Raw genomic sequence first — 20,275 nt, 5'->3', positions numbered from 1 at the left:
TTGGCGCTGGCATGCGACAGGGGTCTGCTGTTGAATGCGATGTGTGGCATTTGGAATGCGAAGAAGTTGCTCGGCAGCGCTGCTGCGACCGCGAAGAGATGTCTGCTGTGAGGTCCAACTTTTCGCCATCATTGCCTCTGTTGTTGCTGAAGTGTCGGCTAGCAACAGTGATTAAGATGACACGGAAAGCAACAGCACGGGCAACTCAGGCCCGACAGTGGCAGAAGCTGTGCGTTACGTCAGCCTTATGAATGCAATCGTCGCGACGAGAACAGCAACCCGCAATGAAAAAGGCGCCCCGCGACTTTTGCAGCGTTACCGCACGCGTGCATGGAGAATACGTAATGCCGAAGTATCTGCCATATGAGTGTTTGCCGAGAAGAGGGGGGCTGGCTGAAAAGCTGCCTCGCAGCTTCAGTAAGTCTGAGGCCGCTGTCGTTGCTGCTAGGCCGCCGTGGCATCAAACGAAAATGACACCTTTTGTAGAGCAAAGTGAAAAAAAAACTGCATGTTTTTTCCCCCTTTCATCGCACTCTCTCTGAGTTCCGTTTTTGACAGGTAAGTGGTCGATCTCATGCTATTTCGGTTAAACAGTACTGCTATTTAGTACATACTTTTTCTGAGCTCCGGCCAACTACGGTTTAACGAGGTGTCACTGTACATGGTTCTCTATGGACAAGAAGGCATTAAAGTTGAATACCGTGTTATGTCAAGAATTCCGTTATACAGTCAAACCCACTTATAACAATATTCAAGTGCCAAGAAAATTCCATTGTTGTAACCGATAATCGTTATAACCATATTGCATGAAAAAAGAATCAAAGTAGGGTGATGGCAGAGCTCATGTGAGAAAGCTATAATGGTGGGGAAGCCACTGCCCCTCTCCATCACCTTCCTCCATCCAGCTGCCATTTGTGTTCACTCGTTTAACTGCTTCTTGGGCGCTCTGATTGTGTGTAACAAGCCGAGTCTGTCGGCGTTAAAAGAATGGCACTGCTATAACAACTGCAAAGAGGGGTAATGGGTGGCACGTGACATGCAAGCCCCGCCGAGGCATCGCTTTAGTGGCATTGACAGGGGACATTTAAAAAATGCGAGAAGGTTGCCACGGCAGCCTGTCAGCTTGAGAAATACAGAAGAAATGCTGAAGCGAGATCGCCACAGGCATCTTGCCACGTACTTCTCACTGGCTTGCACAAGAAAACCATGTGTCCGTCAGCCTTGCATGTTTTACGCGAAGCTTCCCGACGTCCTCCTCCAAGGCATCCGGGTGCTCCCCCGTAATGCAGTGGAAAGTTCCTAGCGAGAACAAGGTCCCAGAGGGACTGAATCATCTGCCGGGCCTCCTGTGAGGACAACGTTGAGGCAGCCTGTTCTACTGGGTCATCGCTGCCATCGTTGCCGTCGCTATCCGATTCAAGCACGTTCGTGATGATCGCCTCATCAGTTAGAAGCACTTAGCTTGCAAATCTATAGCTGTGCGCTTTCTTTTCACTGGCAACATCGTGCATTGCCGATGATCAGTGGGCAGATCAGCCATTTTCTCGAGTATCAGCCATCTTCTAGAGTTTCGGCAGCGAGTCAAACGAGGGTGAGAAATCACCTTGCCAGGGACTATTTCGACGCAACCAACAAAGACAAATGCGAGCAATAAAGCTGTTTGCAGAACTGCGCTGAATAAGCAGCCAGCGAGCAATCTGAGAGCAGCTCAGTTAGCGTGGTCAATTCGTGTTTCGGAGGGTGGTGCAGCATAAAGCTATGGGCACAGCCCATTTGTGTTCGGAGGGGTGGAAGGGCAACAGGAGAGAGGCGCGTGGAGAAGGCTGAAAATTGAGCGTGCGCAGCTGTTGGGGCAGCGGACCATCGTGCAGCGGCTCGAATTTTTCATTTTCTTTTTGCTTTTCACTGATTTCGCATTTCGCTGCATTTTGGCACGGACACCCAGCAGCCAGACTTGATTGTTATAACCGATAATGCGGCGTCGTGGCATTGTAATAGGTGGATTATTTCACCATCGAAAACATACAAAAGTTGACGGTGCAGCCGCTTCTCATTGTTAAACGATATATTGTTAAAAACCGGTATCGTTATAAGTGGGTTCAACTGTATGAAAATTTGACTGTAAGTATGGCCATAAGTTAGTGCCAGTAAGTGTGAATGGAAGTGACTGGACATGAGTGGGTATTCGTGAGCAAGACTAGGGAATGCGAGTGAATACCAATGAGTGTGATTACATAGCCTAAAAAAAATATTTGTGAGTGAGCACGAGCGAGTGTCCGCCTATTTTGACGACCTACACAAAGAATTCCTACAGAAGACTAGCTTGATTCACACTGTTAAATTCACACTTCAAGCTCTTGTTGACCCAGTGGACGCACCTTCCCTGGCGGTGATCGCCGTGTCGTCCACGATGCCCCGTGGCCGAATGGGGACGGTGACTGTGTGGCTGACCTCGGGAGCTGGGGTAGCCGTCACTCCCCTTTGACTTCGCGCCCTGGGCATGGAGAAGGTCACCACCGGAGCTGTTTCGGGACTGCTGGGTACTACTCGGACTGCGGGCGGTTCTTCCTCCTGGATGAAGAGACCAAAAAAAAAAAGAAAATGGTTGGAAGATGGTCTTAAAACAGAAACTCAAGCTGGTTTGTCTGGAATAATACATAAATCAGTGCATTACACAAGGAACGACTGCAAAAACGTAAACACACTATGCACTTTGACGTCAGAACTCTCTAGATTTTGTTTCTGCAATAGTCACTTGTCTAATGTGCTGCGCTTTAGCCTTGCTTTCACAGGGTAGCAGACTGGACTACAAGAGGTAAGGTTAGGGTTTGCTGGTTCTACAGTCGAACCTTGACGTAAATACAGTTAAACCTCGATATAATGAACTTCAATATAATGAAATTCTCGATATATAGAGGTATTTAACTTTTCTTAACCACTTGTCCATAGAACACCATTTATTCATAACCTCAATATAACGAAGCGTGTTTATACGCGATTTCAATATAACGAAATTTCACTGCCGCTGTAAAGGAATACAGAGACAATAAATGGAAATTTCTGCGGACACAGATAGTCAAATGGTCGAATCACAAGCGGCTGCTTGCAAACGCCGAAGCCCCGCAGTGTGTGCTTTAGGGGCGAGTGAAAACGTGCGAGGGCAAGACAAGAAAGATGGTGGCTTCCCGAGTGCCGCCTTCCTGCGCGAGCAAAGGGAAAGAGGGGGAGGGGAGCGAGCTCGTGGTAACACGTTCAAGCATGCACGAAGGGACGGAGGCAGTGGGGGGTAAGTTAGCAGGCACCTTGGCCGTGCCTGTGCGTGGGTGTAAGCACGGCTGAACACAAACACAGCCACGCACCCTGCTTTAGAAGTAATCTGCTGCATGTGCAAAGAGTGGGCATGCTACGACGGCGTGGCATCATGTACGCTGTCTTCCCGTGCGTGTGGTATTAGTGGTTGAGCAATCTCTAGTTTCGAAGACCCGTTGAAGCGAGAGGCGGACGAAGCATTCTATATTCGCTGCCCGCACAGGGTCCACGCTATCAGCCGCGGGGGCGGGGGCATGCTGCACGTAAGCGGAAGTGCGTGCAGCAGTGAACTGACCACTTTTTGCTTGCACAGGGGCCTAAAACGTAAATAAAATTATCTTTTTTTGGATAGATTCATTTTTTTCGGACATCCTATAGTTCGGACTCCCTTACATTCTCAGTGGAGTCTGAATCATCGGTCGTCGACTGTTGAAACTTTACGCACTTCGATGCAAGCGAAAAGAATATAAGGGCATTCAATGGGCTCGATTTATTGTTGGTGAAAACCATATGAAGAAAAGAGCTCTATGGCCTTATTGTCAGTTTTCTTCATATGTGTGTACTCTGATATGCTTTGTCAATAACATTCAAGTTGAAAATGCATGTGCGAATGTAAACGCAGCCCCCAAGGAGGGGGTTAACCCCAGTGAAGCAGTTGTGGGCGGCGCCAGCGAGGCACGCCTGCGTTACCTTGTCCCTGTTCCTCCAGGAATGCCGGCGCACCAGCTCTTCTGTTGTGGTGGTAGTGGTGGTGGTGGTCGTGGTTGTCGTGGAGACGGGCGCCGCGCCTATGACTGTTGGCGGGGGCGGCTTGTCCTCCTTCTTGTCCTCGAGTTCCTGCTGCCGCTTCAGCAGCTGCTGCTCAGCCGATTTGACGTCCTCTAGCGTGACGCCCTGCAGGCGCAAGGGAACGTAAACCATAGAATTATATTCATTTGCGAGAAAGAGATGTGTGCGAATGCTATTTGACATTTCAAATATAGATCGTATAGTCCCCCATGCTTTAAATCGTGATCGATTCGACAATCTACCATTTGAGATTTTCGAGCATATACTTACAGCCAGGCAACTTATACAGGTTGATGGTGGCTGTCAGCGCATACGGGGAGAGATTAACCCCATGTAATGCACAATGTATCATTGCTGCTGTGCCAGGTTTGATGCCTCAAAATTCTGATTTAAGTATGTGAAACTTAACACATAGCCTTGACACACAGCTTAACACGTAACTTAAAAAATGGCTGTGGCTTAGCTAAGGTTAAGCCCAGGATGCGAAGCATACTAGCCTTTATTTTAGTTGTTGAACCACTGTTTAGCCTGGTGAACTGCTGTTGCTTGGCTATATTTGGTTCGGCTAGACGAAGAAACAACTCATGCGTTACTCTGCTTCGCCTTCAAGAGTGGAACGCGACAGCGTTCCCGTCGACCCGCCAAGGGGTGTAAGACAATGGGCTACGGCGCAGCGACTACGCGCCCCGCATTGGACGCGGTGAGCGTCGAGCAACGCAGCGTTCGGCGCGGCAACGAAATGTGCGCCTGAGCAAGCGACGCACGCCTGAGCCTTAGAAACAGCTCGTTTCTAAGGCTCGTTTCTAAGAAACAGCTCGTTTCTAAGGCAACACCGCATTCACTAGAGGCGCTTTTGTACCGCTTTGAAGCATCGTACTCATGGCTCAGTGGTAGCGTCTCCGTCTCACACTCCGGAGACCCTGGTTCGATTCCCACCCAGCCCATCTTGCAAGAGTTGAGCCAAAGCCACCTAGAAACAAGCGCAGCTGCTTATATACCGCCGCGACGGCGCGAGTTGAAGCCCCGTTTCTCCTCTGTCGTGACGTCACGGTGTCACGTGGTCAGCCTTGAAGGCGACGCCGCGAGCGACGGCGCGAGTTGGAGCCCCGTTTCTCCTCTGTCGTGACGTCACGGTGTCACGTGGTATTGAAGGCGACACCGCCGCGCCTGAGGAGCTGGGTTGAGCTCTAGTAATATGCTTCGCATAATAATACATGACACATAGTGTCTTGGCATGCTGGTGAGTAGTGAATCATACGGCAACCCAATTAATAATGATTTCTATTCCAATGAGATTTTTAGTAAAGTAACATTAAATTGTTTTTCTTTTGTGCAAATATAATAGCAAGCTAGTGCAAGAACTTCAGGGTGGCATCAGCACTAGTTTTTCTATTTGTCTTTTCTAGCTTACTAAGTGCTGTCTCGTGGCAAAATTAAGTTTCTTTTTTTTCTGTTGCAGAAGCAGAATGCTAGTACAGTTTCACTTAAGGGGAGACGTTGCTTGTCAGACCAAAACTCGGCCCAAAAAATATTTTCCAATTTCTTTGCTCCAGGTTGCTGCAGAGTACTTATTTTCGCTTGATTGGACCCCTGTATCAATCTTTATCAATTCAGCCTTTGCCATAATCACCATGAACAGGTCATGAAGTATTTGTTCCTGTTTTTTCAAAACAGCATTTCTGATAGTGCCCCAGTTTTGGAGTGATGATATCTCCAGTTCGACTTATCCTATAGCAATAATTTGTTTTTTGATACAAGGGTAGACAGAGAGCATAGCAGGACTAAAATATGAGCAATTATTGTTACAGACATTTTCAATAAGATATAATTCCTCGTAAGTGTTTGACATGCTATAGCTTTGGCCCAAATAAGTCTAGAACACTCATTCTTGCAGCACTTCAAACTCTGATAATTTAAGATCATTTTGATATGCCACTCTCTTTCATAGCAACCGACATTTCATAGAGCCCACCTCCAAACTATTTCACAAAACATAACAAATTTCTTTATATTTAAAGAACTACTTGATGCGCAGAAAAATCAGTTGCACATTTGAAATAGGCATGCAAAAGTACATATATGATGCAAGTTAGACCAAAATGTACCTATAAATAAAATAAAAGGCACTCCTTTTAAATCGATTGTCCCCCTTGGCTAATCCTTTTAGGGACCCTTTAAGAACACCAGGGCATTATAAGCAAACTGTGTAATGCACAAAACAGGTAACTTGTCACTTTCTTTCATTGTTATGTCTCACCTGCGTCGACCGTCTTGTTTCTCTGACTCTCTTTGCGTGGGCCTTCCTCTGTGTTTCAGATTCCTCGTCCCGTACTGGGAGCACAAAGGTCCTGCTCATTGGAAGAGAGGCAATGGGAAAATAAAAAAGAAAAAGAAAAATTCAAATTAAACCCGCTAATTGGTAATTTAGGGTTAACACATTTATTGTATATTCAGCATCAGTAAGTATTACTAAAGAACAGAACATATTAGCAATTTGAATTTTTCGATGTTTCATTGTACCCAGAAATGCGAGCCTTAACTTGTATAAATACCTCTACAACATACCATGCGCAGTGAAATCGATGGAGATGTTGCTTAAGGGGACACATAATTCAAACCAACATAACTCAACATGCATCAACAACTGCACTGCAGAAGTCGATGCATGTGTCGATGCAGGGTGTTACGTTTCGCCTACAACGCGCGGTAATGCCGGCGCGGATGCAACGGACGCCGGGGCTTTGTTCAAAGCGGCGGACATTTTGGCCCGTCCGACGCCGCCGCGACGCCTACCCGCCAAGCGTGTCCAGGCGTGTTTCAGTGCCACGTGTCTTCGTGTGTGCGTGTGTGTGTGTGTGCCCTCGCTTGTCAAAGCGCGGCAGCCGGGGAGCGGAGTTCCCCGAATGAGGAGCCTGGAGGTCTCTCGGCTCAACCGTTCGCGCCGTCGTGTGGGCGGTTGGCGATGCGTCACTACACTCGGTTCAGCAGGTCTCTCGGCCCGACAGTTCGCGCCGTCGTGGGTTCCTGCTGCGCCGTCCCGTGACCTTCATCCCGTGACCTTCCCTCCTTCCCTTTTGGACCGCGACGCCGGGAGTATAAGAGCAGCTGCCCCCGGACGCCAAGAGAGAGGCTCCGATTTGTACTGTTGAGTTACGTGCTCTCCCGTCTCTCCAATTCGGTCGACCTGACCGGCCGCTCTTTTGCTATGTTAGAATAAACAAGTTGTTCTGTTACCAGTCTTCTCATGCTTTGCCGGGACCTTCGGATGCTTCCAGTGCCCCAGGCCGCCAGGCCAACGCTACCCTTGGGGCTTGCGACCCATTGGCAATAACGGGCGTCAGCACCGAGACCCCAACAACCCGTGCCAGCGGTGCGATTACATCATCTGGTTGCCAGCGGTGAGATCGCGACAACGGAGGCCAGCAGCGAAGAGATGCGGTTGACTGTATGCTGAGCAGCACAACGACCATCCGGAAGCAGTGCAACGAGCCCTGTGTGATGACTGGTTGCCTGCAGCGGAACGACTGCGCTGAAGTCTTGGCTGCAAGGTTTGGTGAGTGCGGGACTTTCTTCTTCTGAGTTTTGCCAGGCTTTTGTTAGTGTTAGAAACAGAGCTGGTAATTGTGGTTGTCGTTGCTACCGGGTTAGTTTGCGGCAAGACAATAGTAGGCAGTAGAGAAAGCAGCATTCAGAGCAGCCATGGATTTGAAGTCGTTGCGCAAACCGAAATTGCTGGAGCTTGCGAGAGAGTTGGGTCTGGATGTCTCAGACAAACTCAGAAAACCAGAACTGCTAAGGGCTATTCTTGAGTTAGAAGCTGAGGATGACGAGCTGTCGGAATGCCTTGAGACCATTGAGGAGAGGGAGCGTGAACTTAAAGAGCAAAAAGAGAGGAGCGTGAACTTAAAGAACAAAAAGAAAAAGAAAAAGAAGAGCGCGACCGTCAACACGCTTTGGAAATGAAGCGTCTCGAGTTAGAGATGGAACGCGCTCGTAATGGAAGTCAGGCACACGGTGCAGGAGAACGAGTATTGTTCAAAATGACTGACCTGATGCGGCCGTTTAAGCTTGGAGAGGACATTGGTTTGTTCCTGGTTAACTTTGAGCGAACGTGCGAGAAGCAGGGGTTCTCTCGGGAAACGTGGCCACAGCGCTTGCTCACTTTGCTACCCGGCGAGGCGGCCGACGTAGTCGCTCGCTTGGAGAGAGAGGAGGCAGAGGATTTCGACAAAGTGAAATCGAGTCTGCTAAAAAAGTACCGGCTGTCAGCGGAGGCGTTCCGTCGGAAGTTTCGGGAAAATGAGAAAGGCAAAAGTGAGTCATATACAGAGTTTGCGTACAGGCTTATGTCAAACATGCAGGAGTGGCTCAAAGAAGAGAAAGCGTTTGGTGACCATGAGAAAGTTCTGCAGTGTTTCGGGCTAGAACAGTTTTATAGTCGGTTACCTGAGAACGTGCGGTACTGGGTCTTGGATAGGCCAGACGTTAGTACGGTGGCTAGAGCCGCTGAGCTAGCCGAGGAGTTTGTGACGCGTCGGGCTCGCGGAGCTAAGGACGGTCAAAAGGGTGAATTTGGCTCCAAGTTGGAGAGGCCGAAGTTCACACCCATGAGAGCAAAGGGGGATACACGTAGTGCGGATGCGAGTGAAAGCAGTCCGACCGAACGTAAGGAGACGGCGGCAACCGAAGCCGAACGCAGAAAGCGGTTCGAGACGAGGCAAGCGCGCGTTTGTTATACGTGCCAGAAGCCGGGTCACTTTTCGGCGCAGTGTCCAGAAACAAAAACACAAGTCGTGTTTTTGTCTATATGCAGCACTGACGAGAACATGAAGCTTCTCGAGCCTTACATGCGAGACCTCCTCGTGAACGGGAAAGAGTGCCGAGTGCTTCGCGATTCCGCAGCTACAATGGATGTAGTTCACCCCTCTTACGTAGAACCCGAAATGTTCACGGGCGAGTGCGCATGGATCAAGCAAGCAGTGGAAGCTGATAGCGTGTGTCTGCCGGTAGCAAAAGTGCTTATTGAAGGACCTTTCGGAGCACTTGAGACGGAGGCCGCAGTGTCATCTATGCTGCCCCCCCAGTACCCGTACTTATTTTCGAACAGGTCCGATCACCTCCTGCGCGAGAAGGGGCTTTTGTTTGGTGAGGCTAGCGTTCAGGCCTTAACCAGATCGAAGGTTCGGGAGCTCGCTGCAAAGGCGGTAGTTGCGGGGCCGACGTTGTTGAACGATGAGAAAGGGTCAGAGGCGCAGCAAGCTGGTATTCAGGGCACGCCCGAACGGGATAAAATTGAGCCTGTAGCGTTAAAGGCACCAGATACTGGAGAGGAAATTCCCGATGCGGGAAAGTTAGAAGAGCTTCCGGGACTAGGCTCAGTGACAAACAGGAAAGACACCGATCAAGTCATTAGTGACTTAATAAGGAAAGCATCGCTGTCGCCTGAGCAGAAAACAGAACTACACCAGCTCTTACAAGAGTTTCAAGGTCTGTTCTCTGAGAGGCCTGGTAGGACTTCTGTCCTTACTCATGACATAGAACTTACCTCCCCAGAGCCAGTACGATCCAAGGCGTACCGGGTGTCACCCCGCCAGAACGATATTATGGAGGCTGAGGTAAAGAAAATGCTACAGCTCGGTGTTATTGAAGCGGGTGAGAGTGATTATACCTCCCCTTTGATTTTGGTTGAGGTACCGGGCAAGGAACCTCGTCCTTGCGTCGACTACCGCAGGCTTAATTCCATCACTAAGGATCAAATTTATCCGATCCCTAACATCGAGGAGCGCCTTGAGAGAGTGAGTAGCGCTCAGTTTATTTCCACCCTAGATCTTGTCAGGGGTTATTGGCAGGTTCCACTTACAGAAGAGGCTAGTAGGTATGCGGCGTTCATTTCACCCATGGGGACATTCCGTCCTAAAGTTTTGAGTTTTGGTTTGAAGAACGCGCCATACTGCTTTTCAAGCCTCATGGATAAAGTGTTGCGGGGACAGCAAGAATTCGCTTTACCGTATCTAGACGACGTAGCGATATTCTCCGCATCCTGGCCGGAACATATGGCGCACTTGCGGGCAGTGCTAACCCGCCTGCGCGATGCGGGCTTGACAGTCAAGGCTCCCAAGTGCCAGTTAGCACAGGCCGAGGTTGTCTACCTCGGACACGTGATTGGTCGGGGTCGTCGCCGCCCCTCTGAAATAAAGGTGGCCGCTGTGCGAGACTTCCCGCAACCGCGTACGAAGACCGATATTCGGTCGTTCTTAGGTGTCGCCGGCTACTATCAGAGGTACATTCCCAGGTACTCTGATATCGCGGCTCCCTTGACGGATGCTCTAAGAAAGACAGAGCCGCAAACAGTCGTCTGGGACGAGACAAAGGAAAGAGCTTTTAGCGCCCTAAAGAGCGCCCTAACAAGCCAGCCTGTGCTACGATCGCCCGACTACACAAAAGGGTTCGTTGTTCAGTGTGATGCTAGTGAGCGAGGCATGGGCGTTGTACTGTGCCAACGGGAAAATGGAGAAGTAGAACACCCCGTCCTGTATGCTAGTCGTAAGCTGACGAGTCGTGAGCAGGCGTATAGCGCCACCGAAAAAGAGTGTGCGTGTATCGTGTGGGCCGTTCAGAAATTGTCATGTTACCTAGCTGGCTCGAGGTTTATCATTGAAACGGATCACTGCCCTCTCCAATGGCTGCAGACCATCTCTCCCAAAAATGGCCGCCTCCTGCGCTGGAGCCTCGCTTTGCAACAATATTCCTTTGAGGTGCGTTACAAAAAGGGGAGTCTCAACGGTAACGCCGATGGCTTAAGTCGAAGCCCCTAACGTGGGAATCAGCCTCAAAATTGCTTGTTACTGATGTTTTTCTTCCTGAGGCAGGATTTTTAACTTATTGCTTTTGTGTAGTGTTTCAAAGTGATGATGTGCTTTCTAGTGCAATTTTCCGATTTGTGGACGCGTTCTGAGTGCTGCTAAACTACTGTAAGGAACTAGGCAGCAGTAAAAAAAGGGGAAAGAGCCTGGCAGGGCTTAGTGAGGGTTGTGCCGTGCTTGCTGACTGAGCGGTTGACTTTTGGCGTGGTTCTAACGCTTGCCGGAAACGAGAACAAAAATGTCAACTCTCCCGAAGTCACTTTGCAGTGTCCTGTGTGCACCTGAACGTGAGAACGAGGCCTTCTCTGTGCGCTGCGCTCAAGAAACGCCCAAGGACGCCCAACTTCGGTTATGAGCATCATCGAGCGACATCCCTCCGGACAGCGGATGCAGTCCCCTGACCATCGGGATCTCCTTCCCCCGGCGGGGCGGTCTGTTACGTTTCGCCTACAACGCGCGGTAATGCCGGCGCGGATGCAACGGACGCCGGGGCTTTGTTCAAAGCGGCGGACATTTTGGCCCGTCCGACGCCGCCGCGACGCCTACCCGCCAAGCGTGTCCAGGCGTGTTTCAGTGCCACGTGTCTTCGTGTGTGCGTATGTGTGTGTGTGCCCTCGCTTGTCAAAGCGCGGCAGCCGGGGAGCGGAGTTCCCCGAATGAGGAGCCTGGAGGTCTCTCGGCTCAACCGTTCGCGCCGTCGTGTGGGCGGTTGGCGATGCGTCACTACACTCGGTTCAGCAGGTCTCTCGGCCCGACAGTTCGCGCCGTCGTGGGTTCCTGCTGCGCCGTCCCGTGACCTTCATCCCGTGACCTTCCCTCCTTCCCTTTTGGACCGCGACGCCGGGAGTATAAGAGCAGCTGCCCCCGGACGCCAAGAGAGAGGCTCCGATTTGTACTGTTGAGTTACGTGCTCTCCCGTCTCTCCAATTCGGTCGACCTGACCGGCCGCTCTTTTGCTATGTTAGAATAAACAAGTTGTTCTGTTACCAGTCTTCTCATGCTTTGCCGGGACCTTCGGATGCTTCCAGTGCCCCAGGCCGCCAGGCCAACGCTACCCTTGGGGCTTGCGACCCATTGGCAATAACGGGCGTCAGCACCGAGACCCCAACAACCCGTGCCAGCGGTGCGATTCCTATCAAGGGCTATCAACCTTGATATATGAAAAACACTGCTACCATCGAAGCCTAAAAATTATACCATAGTTCAGTGAAAAATACTGATTGTATTATTACTTATGATTGACCTTTCTTGATAAGACATTTAAGACTTATTTTCGAATCAAACCAGGTTACTGCAGATGCTGCAGCCACTGAGTGCCTCAAGAACAGTGAAAGCAGTCGGAAATTGGTTTGCAAGTAGAGCGGTACATCAATTTTACGTCCCCCGGTCATGCGACTACCTGCATTTTATGATGAATTGGTTTCATCCTGGCAAAACCCCCACAGAAATAATATATTAAAAACCTTGATTATACGATGCAATTTTACGCTGATACTGCCTCGTCGGACGCTTCCCTGGTACTGTTTCAGAAAAAGAAAAAGAAGAAAAAAAAGGAGCCCTAGGCAGGCTCAGGCTGGCATGTGAGCACAGTGTGGCTGGCTGATAACAGTTTTCATTTGCGTTACATTCGAATAACAGCAAAATTTGCAATTTTGAAACAAATATCCTAAATTCCACGGTTTTTAGCATTATGTTGGCAACCTGTACCTTGACATCTCTATCCAATCCATAGACAAGTTGACCGAAGCCAAAACTTGTTCTTAGTTGAAATTGACACACCTTCACTCTACTTGTGTTGCAGTTACGGCGTTACAGTACCCTGTGGTCCTTCGACTCTTCTTATTCGCGATGTTATGGCGACATAGCGCATTCGATATGGCGCCCACTTCGAGAGACGAGCACTTCCAACGGCCGAAAAGGAGGGAAACTTTGCCATGGCTCAGCGGCTTGACATCGATGATTCACAGATGGTAGGAACTGCAGGAGGCCCTCTTTAAATGCTAGGCTGGTTGGAAGGCCGCTGTAGCCCTCGTAGTGGCCAGGTACCTTCCCCGAATCAAATTGTGCGGCCTTTTAAGTACTTAATCTCAAACAAGCTCGAATGTGACGTGTACTTGTGCGATCACTTACGAAGATAGTTTTGCTTTCGTGAGACTCGGCTCGTCCCGGTTCCGAACAGACCGAACCCCTCGAAGTACACGGCCGATAGTGCTCTTGGCACTGATAATGAGCTTGGTACAGCACCAGAAACACTTGTCGAGAAAGCTTTCGGTGTCGAGTTCTATGAAACTTCGCGAAAGTGAAACTATGTCTCAAAGGGATCCCCCAAGCATACTGCCCAAGGACAGCTGACTCTGCCTCATACAACGACGATAAGTGAAGAGAACCTGTTTCCGAATTGTCCATTCATTCAAACTTAATGAACATGTTGCGCAGCGGCGACATTTGCTGGTTTGTTTCTGCATCCGACAATGTTTGCCGCTTACTGCCAGATGTTCCAGCTCTCAAGAGGAAGCTGATATATCGTGGCTTGGCAAGCGTCCAGAAAAATATCACCGATTCTTTTTAAAGGCGAGAATGAAGATTCGCTCACACCTCCTCCAAATAAATGCTTTGTTGTCATTTTTTAAAAATACAATTTATTCTAGGTTCCTTGGAGCAGAGCAGGTTCGTGCTGTGGGCTTATTCAGAAGGTCTGCACCCATTTTTGGGGCAAGATTGAACATCCCTGCCTATATTAGTAGTTTTTCGATTATACGATGCCCAGATTATACAACGGTATTGTGTGGTCCCCTCAAAGTCATATAATCAGGGTTACACTGTATGTGGGACTGAAATGTGTATTACCCATGATAAAATAGTACATTCCGGGAGCATAGACTAGAAGGCAAGATAATTCTTGTAGCCTCAAAGCCCATCGACCAAGCCGGCCTGTAGGATCATTTAGCGATGAGAGCCAGCAGAGAGCATGATGGCCAGTGACTACGGAAAAAGGGCGACCGTAAAGGTAAGGACGGAACTTCACAACCGCCCAGACTACAGCAAGGCATTCTCGTTCTGTAATGGAATAGTTGCGCTCCGATGGTGCGAGGAGGCGGCTCGCATAAGCAATAATGCGATCCTAGCCATGCTGACGCTGGGCTAAGACGGCACCTACGCCATGACTGCTGGCATCTGTATGCAATTCTGTAGGGGCATCAGGGTCGAAGTGGGCGAGAATGGGTGGTGAGAAGAGAAGAGTGCCGAGACGAGAGAAGGCGGCGGCTTCTGAAGTACCCCGCACCTCCACCACAATGTTACGTGTGGAAAGACACAGACGAAATAGGCTATATACAGGCTATTTACACTGGAGCCAGACCACCAGGCCGACACTCGCTCGCGCCAAGGGCACAGACCCACTTCGTCGTCATTCTCGCGGCGGCTCGCCCCTTGAGCATCGCTCGATGATATTGCAATAATATTCAATGATAAACATGACACGGAGCCACCACCGACCCTGCCATCTTAACCTTCAGATGCCACAGATCTCTTATGCGAGAAGCAGGTGCATCTTAAAAAATTACACTGTAAAAAATTTGCAGACTGGGTCCCGTAAAGACGTGAAAAGGCACTGCTCTAATAGTCGTGCTGATCATCTTTGCTACAACAACAACAACAATAGAAGGCTATGTCCTTGAAGGTTATGCACAAAATATTCACGCAACATTGGGCAAAATTTTGGTTGCTTTTACTCATTCTGTAAGCAGAAGACACGTGAGCTCACATGTAAGCCCGAATAATCAGGCAGATCTGAAAAATACACCTCTGGAAAAAAATATTTTCGAAGTCAGTTCTGTTTTATACTGGTACAAATGAGGAACCATAAGATTACTGACACCAACAGATCAATTATAAACAAGCTCTAATAAGTTAGACCTTTCACAATAAAGTAAAACTTGGCAGCTATGCAACAGGTACACGTCTAATATGGTAGAAAATTATTACCTATGTCTTTTGTGTCAAAAGTGGGCTGTAATTATTCCTGGAAGGTAATTTGGTTGTTCCACTTAACAATAGACCATACTGTACTCAGAAAATGCCCAGATTTCAATTGTGAAATCTGCTTGACAAAATTTGCCTGTAAGCTAAAACATTTCATTAAGTAATCTACACTGTTTCATAAATACAGCAGTAACAGTTTAGGCCTATCAAGTCATAGGAGCCGCCTACGAAAATTCATCTGCAGCTGCTACTGTCCAGATACCACGAGAATGAGTAGTGCACGGACTTGTCTAAGCTTTGTGCTTGTGGCTTTACACTTCTTGTGTTACTATTTCTTACTTCATTTTTCTACATTTCCAATAAGTGATGTCCTTTTAAATGTGTCAGGGCAATAAGTCTCCATGCCACGAACAATCATTGCAAATTGCTGCTTCCGCAACCGAACAGTTTGTTGAAAATGGTCAATTTGCAAAGTCACAAAGTCGTTCGAAGCCAGAAGGACAATAATGCCCATGCTGGCTCAACTGCCGCGTTTGCAGCTCCCACAGACACTAGCACCACCTACGTTGCCCCGCAGTGAATTCTTGCGGGAAGCCCTGTGCATCAAAGTCCCTGCACCTTGGTCCCTTGTACGAGAGACGAAGATTGCATCATAGCTAACTGAACAATCCGCACTGTTGCGACAGTACACACAAACCTTTTTGGAGTGTTGTCGGTGGGCGGGGTGGATGGTGCGGAGGTCGTAACCTCCGTTACCCCGCTGTCGGCGCTGACCCGGAGAGGTTTTCGAAGCGTGACAATTTCTGCAGGTGGTGAAGGCTCTTTCTTCTGCAAGACCAATAACAGGCATGTCCATGATGGCCCAAAACCGGACACCATTGCAACGTTTCCATGCGTGAAAGTACGGTACATAGCTGCTTGTAAGTTTTCCTTTCTCATCTGAGTGTTGTGAATGGGGTGGGAGTCAAATGCAGAGGGTTTGATGTAGACAAGCATGACTATCGTCAGTCGAGAACACCAAAAGATGCCTCAATACAGTTATGTTTCTTTTTTGCCGATTCATATGTTCCCAGAAAACACGCTCTTTCGGCACAAAGGAGGACCACACGATCAAGAACAGTAGCTGGCAACTGCAACAGCTACCTCGCAATACTTGCCCGTCCGTCTCAAGTGAAAATGCTGGTGGGCATTCAGTTTCCCATTTCGGTGCAGATAAATCTCCTCCCAGGTCATTACACACCGCATTCACTGCTATCACCACTAACCTTAATGCGATAAGCATCTATTCCTATCTGTTTCACAGAATGTGGGGTCTAGTGCGACTGGGAGCACACTGCACACTTTTAGTAGGCGATAACCCAATTGCACCGCCGTTCCCTGCTGTAGGTGGTGCGAAATGAGTGTCATGTTTCACTCTGGCTGCATCGTAGGCATTATATTCCGACGACATTCACCTGCCTGATTTCGTTTCGATATATTGTCGCTGTTTTTGAACACTGTGCAATAGGAAAATGACGTGTGGCTCAAGCTGCTCAGGCCTCGCCAGCACAGTGTGGTGTCGTGGCACCTTGCGCTGCAACGATTCGTGTAATGCTTTGCATTGTGTATATGTCAACTACAGTTATGTCTGTCAAATCTTTTAGTGACTTCAGGTTCTGTGTTTCCCCGGTTAGTATGTTTTTCATCATGTTTTTCCTTCAAAACCTATGAACGAGGTTCTACTGTATACTTGTTTCATAATGTTACACAACCTCAACTTGAACAGCTGTCCTCACTTTTGTTGTACTCTATTTCATACACAGCAGGTAATGCTAAGAAGGCTAGAGAGACTACTACTCTCCCGGCCCACACTCATAAATCAAATGATAGTGTGTCACACATGAAACATATAGGTATGCATCATGTGATTCTACGCAACATTAGGTCTCATACTTATATGTCGCAAAATATGGTGGAAGTATTACGTGGAAGGCATCGCAGATCTGGACCTATTTAGCACTGAATGAGCAGAGTGACACATTCCTGCGACCAGTGGCCATAGTGCACTGCTGCACTGCGACCAAAAATGCAGCATGCCGCGGTACTTGAAGTGCATAAACTTGCATCTACAAGTTGTATTTGAAATATGTGAAGTAGTCAAGAAAGTGTGGCAAATCAAAAACAAATGGACTGCGAAATGTGTGACGAGAGACTTATACGATTGTACTGCCTGCATAGTGTCTGTAGAAATGCCTGCTATGTATGAAACGGAGTAATCACAGCAACAGAGGGCTGCAACAAATTTGTTGGGGCTTTGAATATCTTCATCTACTTTTTAATTGATTAATTTCTTTATACTTCCGCCGTGTCCTTCCCCACTTAGGCTAATGAACCCTCCTACCAATAAATGGACTATTCATTTACTCCCTTCCAAGGGGGAATTCTCATTTCATAGAGAGAGGACATGTTACGGTAAATATAAAGGAAATAAAATGTGGCTGGTTTATCAATGTCCTCAATCCAGAAGGAGCTTTTGGTTGTGAAGGGTGGTTGCGGTGGTCAGCGAGTCAAGTTACATGCATGCAGAAGCAATTAAACAGAAGCCATGAAAAAGAAGAAAAAGTGCGCTAGCCTTGTCGTCGATGGTGATGGTTGCCACGGTGACAGGCGGTGATTCGACGCTCCTCGGGGCCAGCCCGGGGTGGGTGACCGTCACCTCCGCAGAGACCGGCTCCGCGTTGTCGGGACTCGGCCGCCGCAGCCGCCTCAGTGCCAGCGTCACCTCCTCCTCCTTCTCCGGCTGCAGCTTCGGCTTGTTGTCCGCAGCGGCGTCGGTGCCCAGGTATGCGTTGCTCACTGCCCGGTTCACCTCGTTCTTTCGTGCCACCTGCCGCTCCTCGGGTGAGCTTGGGTGCAACCGGATCTCCCGCTCCTCTGACTTGCGCTCAGCTGCACAAGGTAAATGTCCACCCATGAATTTGTTTTAATCGCCCAATGCACAAAGTATTACTTTCGATGCGCTGAGTTTGATACCTCAAAGATGAATAAATGCAGAAAACTTTATTTCAAAGCTTACAGTAGTGGTTTTCTATGTGCTGGAGTGGAGTTCCAGTTGTGGATGGCCCCGAAAACCAATTGCTGATCAACTACATTGAAACCTCATTGATGGGTTTCTTCACTGTTGCGTTTTGCTGGCTGCTACATCACATTTTTGTGGTCCCGATCTAAAGCTCATTGATCCGAACTTATTATGTTCCCATTCCGAAATGTTCCTACATCTTGCATTGTGTTTACGCAGTGGTCGCACAAGTTTAGCGGTGCACAAGCAAATTAGCGCTCGCACATTGCTATGAAGACGATAAATGTAATAGAAACTGGCATGGCCTCATTCTCAACCCCCAAATGCTGGCAAAATATTCAAATATACCTTCAGAAAATGACATTCTTTCTTGTAGCACACCTGGATAACAATTTTTTTGCAGATTCTTGGTACATGTGACATAGGCTAGTAAATTCACAACTTGCGTCTAAAATACGCAAATATAGGCGCCGGCGGAATGTTTCGTACATTTAACTTCATTCACTGCCACGCTGTATCAGAACTATCGTCACAGTCGGCTACATCAGAGTATCTGGATGTGCCTACAGCAGAGAAAACACTGCTATCAATGTCAATGCTTTCATGCAGAAGCAAGTCATCTTCAGACCTTAATGACTCCATCAAACGGAAGCCGTGCTCTCACGACAAGCGCCGCAATATGCAACTGGCAGGTGCCATTTTTTAAATCTCTACTGGATGAGCGTTGACCACATAGACGAAAGGAGCCTGTAGGCCCCCTAGTGGCAAAAGAGGGAACTTGCCAGAACACCAAAATGGGTAGGATCGGTTTGGCCCTTTACTGGCACTTAGAGCATCGAAATACATGGATGAGCCACACATCTTCGGCACTAATGGCAAAAGTAAATAAATTATGAAAAAAGGAAACTGCAACCGAGTAAGACTTGTCTACGGTTAACAACTTCTTACGAAACCTGACACACATGCCAACTGGGTTAAAGCACTAGTTGGCATTAGCATGCAAGAGATTTGCATGCGTCTGTACTAATGGGTAGAGCACTGGGCATCCGTGGTTCGATCTCATAATTGGACAAATATTTTTTTTTTAATTAAAGAGGCCAAAAATGATGCGAGACAGAAGCGTCCCTGGCTACCTACAGCAAAGTTCCTGGTATTAGGCAACAAATTATTCGCATTAAAAAAACAAGGGACTGACCCTCTTCGTCGACTTTGGCGAGCAGGAGCTGTGACTCGATGGCGGTGCGCTCAGACGAGGTGTCCTTGACCACGACGCTGTTCTTGTCGGCCAGACTCATGCGCGTGACGGATGTGCGACGTTTGAGGGGCGGCGGCCGCTGCGCTTTACGCTCCAGGATCTCCTGGATTTCAGGACGCTCCTTCTGCATCTGTGAGCGATAATGAAAAATGGCAGAGGATCAATCTAGACAGAACTGCTTTTGTTTATTCGTAAGGTTGCCTTGCGGCATAATATGATAGAAGTGTAACGATGATGCTCCGTGAGCAAGCTTAGCACAAAGCAGGCCTGCATTACAATGGTCATTGTGACAGGAAATGGAATTCATTATGAAATGGACGGCACTTCATTAAAAAGCTCATAATGCAATAATTGCGCCAAGTTGGAGTATTTGTCAGTGTTATGGGACCCTCTTGCTACAAGAGACATCTGCTTGGAAATGGTACTCGAGAGTGCTATGGTACAGTTTTAACAAATACAACAGGCTAGACTATCCAGCTAAATTCAAGCATGTGACATACCTACACCCGTGTTATGAAGAAAAATTGAGTGTGAAATTCTTAACAATGTATTCTATCTGTATCAATCAGTTTAAGTCAACCCTCGGCTCTAAAAACTCTCGACACAATGTACAAACCGTCATACTACTCACGAGCACTCACTGAAGCCAATTTTTGCAGAAACCTCAGCTTACGAAATTTTTTTTTCCTGTGTAGAGTCTCAAACTGAAACTCTCTTCCCAAGCATGCAATTGAGGCGGCTAACTCTGATGGAGCCGTTGAACTGCCTCTACCTTTGTGAAAAATTTTTTTATGTCATTTTACAGCACGAGTCACTGCTGTAGAGTTTTGTCGTATGTTTGTGTTTTTATTATTTCTTTTAATGTGTGCGTGTTGAGTGTATTACATGTAGGTGGTGGTGAAAACTTTATTTCTGTCAGGCAAGTTAATAGGGCGGGCTTCATCCTGCCTGGGTGTCTGCCACGGGTCCTTGGGCTCTGGCAGTGTCATCGGCCCGTTGGACTGTCCACAGTTGACCCTC

The 20,275-nt window shown here is 48.2% G+C and overlaps 1 protein-coding gene across 2 annotated transcripts in view; it reads right to left on the bottom strand.

Annotated features, from left to right (window-relative positions):
* Positions 1-20,275, bottom strand: part of Mbs (Myosin binding subunit) — a 112,512-nt gene that overhangs the window by 50,895 nt on the left and 41,342 nt on the right. For both annotated transcript variants that reach the window (XM_050192531.3, XM_050192534.3), the window contains exons 6-11: positions 19,196-19,385; positions 17,554-17,870; positions 15,640-15,770; positions 6,356-6,446; positions 4,000-4,203; positions 2,379-2,571 (exon numbers count right to left, since the gene is read on the bottom strand). In XM_050192531.3, the coding sequence (XP_050048488.1) occupies positions 2,379-2,571; positions 4,000-4,203; positions 6,356-6,446; positions 15,640-15,770; positions 17,554-17,870; positions 19,196-19,385 (1,126 nt within the window). The remainder of the gene's footprint in view (positions 1-2,378; positions 2,572-3,999; positions 4,204-6,355; positions 6,447-15,639; positions 15,771-17,553; positions 17,871-19,195; positions 19,386-20,275) is intronic.

Source organism: Dermacentor andersoni, chromosome 10 (genome assembly GCF_023375885.2).
Source record: "Dermacentor andersoni chromosome 10, qqDerAnde1_hic_scaffold, whole genome shotgun sequence".
NCBI classification, from domain to species: Eukaryota; Metazoa; Arthropoda; class Arachnida; order Ixodida; family Ixodidae; genus Dermacentor; species Dermacentor andersoni.
This window is presented reverse-complemented; position numbering and strand designations above follow the sequence as displayed.